The sequence below is a fragment of the Melospiza melodia genome, chromosome 1 (genome assembly GCF_035770615.1).
Source record: "Melospiza melodia melodia isolate bMelMel2 chromosome 1, bMelMel2.pri, whole genome shotgun sequence".
In the NCBI taxonomy this organism is placed as follows: domain Eukaryota; kingdom Metazoa; phylum Chordata; class Aves; order Passeriformes; family Passerellidae; genus Melospiza; species Melospiza melodia.
The window spans coordinates 3,338,660-3,348,956 of NC_086194.1; the positions used below are offsets into that span (position 1 = coordinate 3,338,660).

The 10,297-nt window shown below is 44.7% G+C and overlaps 1 protein-coding gene across 1 annotated transcript in view; it reads right to left on the reverse strand.

Moving 5' to 3' along the window:
• VIPR1 (vasoactive intestinal peptide receptor 1) overlaps nt 1-9,938 on the reverse strand; it is a 123,075-nt gene extending 113,137 nt beyond the window's left edge. The window contains exon 1 of the mRNA XM_063173501.1: nt 9,839-9,938. Coding sequence (XP_063029571.1) covers nt 9,839-9,916 — 78 coding nt within the window. The 5' untranslated portion in view covers nt 9,917-9,938. The remainder of the gene's footprint in view (nt 1-9,838) is intronic.
• Nucleotides 9,939-10,297: the final 359 nt, after the last annotated feature.

A 10,297-nucleotide genomic window follows, 5' to 3' on the forward strand; every position in this document is an offset into this window, starting at 1 on the left:
CTGAGACCCCAACTGCAGATATGTTTAATGTCATATCCGCCCCAAAAATGCACTCAGCCTTGCAGCCAACATTTGAGCACATCAGAAATTCCTGGAGTAGTGCTTGGACTCCTCTTGGTGCCCTGGAAATCCGGGGGATATCTCAGCAGCAGAATTTTTCTCTGCCTTTGAGGATGTCAAGCACAAAACCAACCTGTTCCTATTGTGAAAATGGGCTGGAAAAGCCCAATTGTTCTTAAAAAGCAGGATGAAAATGGTAAAAAATCCCAATAGATGGATGCAGATGTGGAAGGAAACAAGTGAAAACCTAATTGTTCTTGAAAAGCAGGATGAAAATTAAAAATCCCAATAGATGGATGCAGATGTGGAAGGAAACAAGTGAAAACCTAATTGTTCTTGAAAAGTAGGATTAAAATGGTAAAAAAATCCCAATAGATGGGTGGAGGTGTGGAAGGAAACAAGTAAATTGACTCTTCTGCCATTTGCATTTTACTTTGGCAACAGGAAAACCTCAGGAGCTCTCAGGGAGGGGATCCCAAAGCTCCATCATCCCTCCACAGAACTCCCAGCACATGCTCAGCGAGGGCAGCAAAGCAGCCACATCATTCCTTGCTGAATTATCCCAAATTACACAGGGGGAAAAAGCAGCCAAAAAATGCCAGGCACAGCTCAGGACTGAGCCCAGCCACTGATGGTGAGGAGGATGAAGTGACTTTAGCTACTTTAAACCAGGCAGAGGTTTAATCTCCACTGAGGAGACTCCTGAGGGCAGTGAAAGGTGACTAAAAATTAAAAAAAAAGAAGAAAAATAAAAGAAGAAGAAGAAGAAGAAGAAGAAGAAAGGAGGAAAAGGAGGAGAAGGAGAAGAGAAGGAGAAGAGAAGGAGAAGAGAAGGAGAAGAGAAGGAGAAGAGAAGGAGAAGAGAAGGAGAAGAGAAGGAGAAGAGAAGGAGAAGAGAAGGAGAAGAGAAGGAGAAGAGAAGGAGAAGAGAAGGAGAAGAGAAGGAGAAGAAGTGAAGAAAAAAAGAAAAAAGAAGAAAGAATGAAAAGAAAAAAAGAATGAAAAAGGAATAAAAAAGAGGAAAGAAGAAGGAAAGAAGAAGGAAAGAAGAAGGAAAGAAGAAGGAAAGAAGAAGGAAAGAAGAAGGAAAGAAGAAGGAAAGAAGAAGGAAAGAAGAAGGAAAGAAGAAGGAAAGAAGAAGGAAAGAAGAAGGAAAGAAGAAGGAAAGAAGAAGGAAAGAAGAAGGAAAGAAGAAGGAAAGAAGGAAAAAAGAAGGAAAGAAGAAGGAAAGAAGAAGGAAAGAAGAAGGAAAGAAGAAGGAAAGAAGAAGGAAAGAAAAGAAGAAGGAAATAAGAAGAAGAAAAAAAGAAAAAAAGCAAGTACACGTGTGCCACACAGCCATGAGCAGGATGTACAAGTTCCCCTCTCCCCTGACAAATGGATGGGGTAGAAGGAATAACAATAATCACCACATTCACTAAAAATGAGAGGTGGATGTGGCAAAACAAAGGTGCAGAGGTGTAATCCCCAGCAGGGTTTGGATCCTGGCCATTTCCAGGCTGTGTGCATAAAAATGCTGAGGGTCAGCCTTGAGGCTGCTTTTCATTTCGGTGCAGATGTGCAGAGTTGTATGTTATGTCCTTTTTTTTTCAGGGGTGGTGGTGATCACAAGCACATTTAATTCTGTTTCATTTCCTTCCTGCCTGGCAAGGGGATATGTGCTCCTCAAAGTCTGAGCTGCCACTTGGGAGAGATGAAATAAAACCTGGTTTTGGGTAAGGAATTAAGCAGGCTGCAGGGAGGGGCTCAGCATGGAGGAACTTTCCTTTGTTTTTTTTTTCACTCTTACACCACTCAATAAACCAGTTTGAGGCTTAAGATCTCCAAAGAGAGGTGTCTGCCAAAGGAATGAAGTGCCACGGTATCTGTCAGATCAGAAGGAGGTGACTTTAATTTTGGTGTTCACAGCATCACAGAGCCCCAGAATCCTACAATGGTCTGGGTTAAGAGGGACCTCCAAGATCATCTCCTTCCAGCCCCACAGAGCATCTGCATCTTTCCTCTCTGCCAAGGGATGATGTGGGGATAATTTTGATATTTTTCTATCCCTCCAGTGGTCTGGAAGTGGTCAGCAGCACTGACCCTGCCCTCACTGCTGACCCCACAGGAGCTCAGTGACCATCCCGGTCACTCAGACACCCAAAATGCCAAAATTGGGCTGTCCTGATCGGCCAGGAGAATCCCACCTGCAAGGGAGCTGCCAGGCTGAGCATCCGTGACAGCCAGTGACATCTGGGAGGGCCCTGGGGACACTGGTGGGGATGTTCCACATCACCAGGGTTTAATTGGAACATCTGCTAAACACAGAATATCCCGGCTGGAGCCTCAAACGTGTCTGTTCAAAAGACGCCCAATGGATTTCAGCTTTCAAAAGGAGACACCAGGTATTGACATTCTGCCCTCCAGACAAGAATTGTGTTTAAATAGATTTTTTTTTCCCCATAACTCTTGATGATATGACAAGGATGAGGATGAAAAAAGCTGTGGAGCTGATACAGGAGGAACACTCCAGCTGAAAAAAGAACAGGGTCGTGGGGGTGGTGGCTCAACAAACAGAGTTGGGATCTCTGTATTTAATTCTTTGGCCTCTTCTCCACTTTAAATTGATGCAAAACAATGCAGCCAGCAAAGTTTATCAAAATCCCATCACCCAACCAGCTCGTTAGTGAAACATGTCAAAAATAACCCCAGTTTGGTTCTGAATTAGAAAATAATCACAATTCTGTGCAAACACCAGAATTTAAATGCCAAGCAGCTTTACAGAAGTGTAAATCTCCAGCTCCCAATGCAAACAGTGAAATGGAGAGTTAGACCTGCTCTAGTGAGGGGAGAAATCCACCTAATGCCACTAATGGAAGAATTTAAGGCTGTTAATATCCACTGGTGCAGCTGACTGAAAAAGTGACTGTGTTAATTTAAAATACATCAGGGTCTCTATGCCAAATTCCTGTAGAGGAATAGGGCTTTACATCCTGGAAATCATATATATATATGATATATACATATGATATACATATTTTATATATATATATGATATATACATATGAGATATATATATATACACACACATATATATGGGCATATATATACAAACATAAATATTAAAATTTCTAAATACATATTAAAATATATAAATATAACTACAAATGTATAAGTATATATATGTATATATATACACACTATATATATATACATATAGATATACATACACATACATATATACATATACATATATACATATATATGGGCATGTATATACAAATATAAATATTAAAATTTATAAATGTATAATAAAATACATGAATATAAGTATAAATATATGTATAAATATAAATATACAAGTATATATATATACACACACTATACATACACATATTTATATGTACACACATATATATACACATATACATGGGCATATATTTAAAATATAAATATTACAATGTATAAATGTATATTAAAATATATAAATATTAGTATAAGTATAAATATAACTACAACTCTAAATATATAAGTGTATAAATATATAAATATATATCTGTAACAGTCAGTGCTGGAGATAAGATCTGCCCCAATAAAGTGCCAGCAAAGCAGCACTAATGCGAGCTCTGCAGCCTTGAGCACACATCCCTGCTCACAAAAACCTCCCTAAATTCACTCCACAAACCAACCAGCTCCAAATCCCCCAGCTGGGGGCTGATGCCAGGGCTGCACTGACCCTGGGGCTCTGCATCTGCCTGGCACACGCAGCACCGGGGGCAAAAACAGCAGAGGCAAGGGCTGGAAGAGCAAGGAAATCTCACATCTGCTCGCTCCCCTGCACCTCACCTGCTTGCGCCCAGCAGGGCAGGGCTTGTTCACAGAGAATATTTATTTATTATGGAAATATTTATTATGGAAAGTTTAATCAGAGGTTCTTTGCTATTATAGCTCTCCCCTCGTTAGGGTTTACGCACGAGGCTGAGCTGGTTGAAAGCCTCGGTAAAGGGGATGCTGCTAAGAAAGCTGAAGTTCTGGGGTGGAAGATATTCATGCTGGGTTAACACCATGCTCGTCAGGGGGAAAGTTACTGGTTCATCCTCAGAAAGTTACATTTCTTGATAAAAACTATTTATCCTTAAAAAAACTTATAAGAAATACAACTCTATTTAAGTTATTAAAATAAACCACTACAAAACTGACCATTTATAAAACTATAATAGAAACTAATAAACATCTAAATCCAAACAAAAATTACCATCTCATACATTTAATCCCAACCTTAACAAAAAAAAAACCCAAAAAAACAAACAAACAACAAAAAAAAACAAACAAAAAAACCCCAAACCAAACCAAACCAAAAAAAAAACCAAAAACCCCCACCAAAACCCAAAAAAAAACAACCAAAAAACCCCCAAAAACCTCACCATGCAACTTTTCTTTTACATCTTCAGGAGCTTTTGGGTTTTCTAGCAGCGCTGAAGCAGCCTGGTATTGCCCCATTTAACAAATAAATGGGTTTTACAATGATCCAAGCAGCATCCAATGGCTCTAGGAGCTCAACCCCTTCTCAAAAATCTCCTTAAAACCATCCCCAGGCAATTCCTGAGTGCTAATGAATGAACTCTCCCTGTGTCAGAGTTCTGGATGCTGAGAATTTTAGATTTTCTGTGCTGACAGACTCTCACCCCCAGGGGACCCTGCATTTAACATGAAACCATGGAAAAAACTTCCAAAACTGATTGATAACACTAAGATTAGTGTAGTTGATTAGAAGTGTGTAATATCACAAAACAGAAAACTTAGAGTTTAAAATTTTAGAATATAGTGATATATATGGGACAAGACAGAAGCTTTAAAGCAGTAGCTCCTTGTTCTTCTTTACCTTCTTCTTCATGAGTAGTATTTTGTAATTAGACAAAAAATTCTGCATTGCCAACTTTGAGTGATAACTTTTAGCTTAACTTTTAACTTTTAAATTTTAAAGTTAAAAGTGAAAATAATTTAAGTATAATTTCTTAATTAAATAGTTTAGCCTTAACAAACCTTGTAGCAAACATTGTGAACCATTTTGTGCCTTGTTAATGAAAGACTACAAAACACGCTGCTGTGAGACTGCAACGCAGATAAGACATAATAAACATCTAAAGAATAATAATAATAACGATAGCAGTAATAAAAATATTATCTGATGATAAATTATTTAATAATTAGATAACAAATTATCTAAACAAAAACTATCTAAATAATAAACTATCCTCTCAAGGGCCTTCAATCCCAACCTCAACAGGAGTAGAAGAAATCCCAGGAAAGGTGAAGGATGTGCCCAGGGAGATGAATCAGCCCACAGAAATCCCTCCTGCTCTGGGCTCTCCAAGTCACCTCCAGCTCCTTTAGTCTGTGCTTTTGGCCCCTGACCTGGGATTTTTTCTTGGCTGCATTTCCTAGAGTTTGATTCTTGATTCTTCCCTCTTCTTTCCAACACAGTTGATGAGAGCAGGGAGTTGGGCTACATTTAATCCCACAGCCTTTCCCAGGCATTGGAAAACCACAAATCCCTGTCCCCTGAGGCAGGGTGATGCAGCAGGGGAAGGGACAGCAGCACACAAGTGACACTGCCACGCTGCTGCTGACCTGGGCTGAGGGCAGGGTGTGTGACCTCCTGAGTTCCTAAAACCCAGCTGAGTCCTGCTCCCCACCAAAGCCTGACGTAGATTTTTTTATTCTGCACAGATAATCCGAGCCCTTTTTCCTGAATTTCAGCCACTCAGGGTGTGACAAATCTCCTCCAAGTGCACTCAGGTCTGACTTAAATAAAAAAAGATCATCAATTCTCAGGCCTCGTTTTCCACAGTGTCTGGTGCCCTTCTCCAGGCTGCCAAGAAATGATGCTGGACAGGGAGATCTCCCTCCTGTCCCAAAAGATTTGTGTCTACATTCCAGCCCAAACACCAGAAAATTCCCACTCCTCCCAGACTATCGGCACATCATGTGGAAGATTGATTTTGACAAGTCACCAGTCTCTCCAGTTGTTTCTGCTGGAGACCATCTGGTAAAGGCAAAAACCTCTCTGTATTTTTTCCCCTTTTTTCTCCTCTGAAAATGAATATAAACTCTGCACGTTTGCCATTTCTAAGGCAGCCTCACAGCTGAGACACCTCTCTCCTGACATCACCACTCACTCAGTCTCCACTTGCAATTTGCTAAATGTGCAGAGCATCCCCTGCCCTGCATCCCCAGACTGCCCCGATGCCTCCTTGGAAAGCCAAGTGTGAGAGGCAAAAAGCCACTCAAAAACTCACTGTGAAACACTGAGAACAAAATGTTTTGTCAGCCTCAGGAGCCACCATGGGACAAAAAGCAACTCACCTGAATTTGCATTTCTATCCAGAGCAGCCCTCTGGCTCTCACACCTCTCACTGAGGGGATGGAACCAGAGGATTTTTTAAGGGTTATAAAAGCAGAGGAGATGCATCTCCACACCCAAAATTCACAACCCAGCGCTTTCCCTGTCCATGGTCCCACCTGCCTCCTGCTGCTGAGTGTCTGGTAAAAATCCCTTTTTAAATATCACCCTGGTGGACTCTCTGCTGTTACACCCATCCCAATTCCTGGCTGGCAGTCCCGAGTTTCCCTGCTGGACACAAACCCCTGGGCTGGGAGGGTGTGATAATGATGCTGTGAGTGCCCCTGCTGTCCTGCTGGTGAGTAAAACACAGCTTGAAACACCTTCAAGTATTTCCCTTAGCAAGTTTTCCTCCTCAAGATACTGTTCCCCCTCACTTTTTTTACAATTTTGCCTTTTTATGCCCTAAATAAGAACCCACAATATTATTCTTGCTGATTATGTGTCCTCTCTGAAAACTTTATAGAGAGGCTTTCAGAGCTACCCAGACACAGGGCTGGGCAACTGGTTCTCCTGAATGAAGTCAGTCATGCATTTCTACAAGCAAAAATGGAATAAATCGTACACCCAGTGATACACACAGGGTTTGTGGCAAGGCCTTTGTTAAACACATATTGTAATTGCTAAAGGATCCTTGTGCAGGAACTGGCCTGGAGGGTTCCAGTGAGAACCTTGTGGTTGTTTTGTTTAAAGTATATTTATGTCACTTCACAGATCCTCAATCAATGACAGGAGGAAAGAGACACAGACGCAGCTGAAGTGGCTGTTCTGATTTCGGCAGAGCTCAGATTTCACTGATTTCCCACACTGATCACATCTCCCGATGAAGAATCAGATCTGAGTTGTTTTATTCTTTCCCATCACAAACCTACTTCAAGGCTGGAACAGAGCAAAGCTCTGAAGAAAAGCACAAATTACACCAGCTGGGCAGATCTGGCTAATTCAAGGAGCTTGGAAGTCTGAAGGCACGTGGAATCCACCAACTGCTTCAAATTATCCACATCTCATGTTCTAGACACACGCTGGGAGAAAAAAAAAATGCCTAATTTGTAGCTCTTCAGGCCAAATTATCTTAATCACACCCCTAAAAGCAACACAGAAGAACCTAAAAGGGATTATTGTGCATTTACACCACATCACCACCATTAACACTTGAATTCCAATTTTTCCAAGCTGCCCTTGGCAGGAGAGCAGGACTTTGGTGAGCATGGCCTGATGACCTCAGCAAATGAGATCTGCCCAATTCCCTCTTCTCCACAGCGTGCAGGATGAGAGGGGAAAGTTTATAGCAGCAATTAGAAACCACATGGCTGCAAGAGTTTTATGGTGCTGAACTTGTTGATCAGCCACTTGTTCAGAGGTTTTTTTTACCTCAAGGACGTACCGATAAAAATTATCACAAGAAATTAAATGAAATAAACCCAAACCAACCAAGCTCTGCTGAGCCAGGTCCCAGAGCTGGGTTATGACTGCAGAGCTACTTTTGTTTTAAAAATCAGCCCCAAAACCCCAGGTTTAAGCTGAGAAACAAGGCAGGGATTTTCTCCAGCACTGAGGCAGTTCAGTATTAGTCACCTTGCAGATCAGTGCTGATAAGGAGCATGTGAATCTTTTTAACCCACCAGCATGAACCAGATCCCAAGAACATTAACAACAACAACAACAGAATAATAAAAGGGTTGGAAAGGAAGCAGTGACAGGGTTGCACCCAGTCTTGTGCTGCCCCAGAGCTTTAGGGGTTTGTGCTCATTGACGGCAGCCCAAGAGCATCACCCACAGCCTGATCCTGCCACCCTTGCAGGGTGAATTTCAGCAGCCCTGTGACCTCACCCTCTGCAGGATCCGGCCCCACAGGAGCCCCTCATGCCAACAATCTTTAAAGAAATGGGAATTGTGCCAAGGGCTTCAGTGGAAGCAGGAGCTGGAGCAGCTCCAGCAGCTGATGAGAACGCTGCCCTCTTCTCCTTTCCCCAGCTCCAGCCCTGGACACTTGGGCTATTTTGGATCTTCCCTAAAGCAAGCTCTGTAGAATCCCAAGAACTGATTGCCTGGTCCTTTTTATTTTTCAGTACTTTAATCCATTTTCCCAACCTGTTCATCCTCTAAGAAATTCTTTGGCAATGCAGATGGGTGAGGGGCTCATGGCGACAGCCAAAAAAAAATTTACAATTAAATCCATTTGTTTCATTCCTTGTGGAACAAGGGGAGAAGAAAGGGGAGAAGGAAAGGGAGACAAGTGATGCACTGACACATCTGGGTTAACTTCCACACTCTGAGGCTCAGCTTGCTTGGTCTGACTCTGCTTTAAGACCAGGCTGGAAGATGCTCTGAGCAACTGGTCTACTGAAAGCTGTCCTGCCAACAGAGCTTTGGAATCAGATGCCATTTATTTCCAACGATCATACAATTCTGTGATGGCTCTGTGACCACAAGCAGAGCAAGCACAGGTGACAACCCAATTGTGGAGGGCAACCTCAGCCAGCCCTACAGGATGCTGGGGAGGCAGGGAAAACAGCTGTGGGAGCAGGTTACACGCGAGAGGAAAACTCAGCCACAGCCAGCACCACATCTCCCCCCAAGCCCAGGCTGCTAAATTAAAACCAGTCTCGCTCTAAATCAAACCCTGCGAGGAAACGAGCTGTGAGAACAAAGCCAAATAATGGAACTGCAGACTCCCTGAATGGTCTGGGATGGAAAGGAGCTAAAGATCCTCCGGTTCCACCCGGTGCCATGGCAGGGACACTTTCCCTGGAGCGGGGAGGGAGCTGAGCGTGCAGGAGCCGTGCTGCCCTGTGCCTGTGCCTGCTGGCACGGGGGTTTAGCTCGGCTCAGCTCGGCTCGGCTGGTACGTGCGAGTCCGTGCGGGGCAGCCACAGCTCCAGGAGGAACAAACCCGAGACATCACGGACCCGACAGCGGGGAAATCACACCTGGCAGGGACACGGCAGCCCGGACACATCCCCTGCTCGCAGCTCCGGCTTTGGAGCCCTGGAAAGCGGCTCCGAGCTTTGCCCAACTTCTGGCAGCCGCAGGGAGCGCCCATGCCGGAGCCCCTCGGGAAAACCTCATCCCGTTATCCCCAGGTGTGGGGCGAGCACTGCACGACTCACCGAGCTCCCGAACAGAAACCAAAGAGAACCGAAAGCCACCAAACCTGAATGACAGCGAAACGCGGAGCCGCTTGTGGAACAAAACGCAAAAATCCCGAAGGGAATCCCTGCGGCTCAAGTGGATCCTCTCACATCCCCTCACGGGAGGGGACGCACACCTGACCCTAACGGGGAGCCGGGCGCTCGCTATTTCCCGCATTCCCACGGCCGGGGAAAGGAGCAGATCCTCCCGAAGTTGCCCGAAGTTTGCCCGGGGCGCTCCCCGCTCGGTCCCTCATTCACTCACCGCGGCCAGCAGGCAGCCCAGCAGCGGCACGGCCCCGCGCAGCCCCGGGCCCCGCATCCCGCCCGAGCCCCGCCGCATGCAGCGGGCACGGCACCCAAGGCAGCGGCAGGAGGAGGCACGGGAGGAGGAGGAGGAAGGAGGAGAGGAGGAGGCAGCGGCTCCGAGCCCGCTCGGCCGAGCCCGCACCGCCCCCGGCACCGCCCCCGCCCGCCCCAGGTACGGCCCGGCCCGGAGCACCGGCTCCTTCCCCCTCCTTCTCCGTCCTTTCCCTTCCTTCCCCGTCCTTCTCCTTCCTTTCCTTTCCCTTTCCTTCGTTTTCACCCCGCTTTCCTTGACCTTTATTCATTTTCCATTCCCCTCTTTTCCCCTCTTCTTTCTCCCATTTTTCCTTCATGTCCTTTCTCCTCTCCCCATTTCTCTTCTCGTCCCCCTCTTCTCTAGTTTTCATTTTTTTCCCCT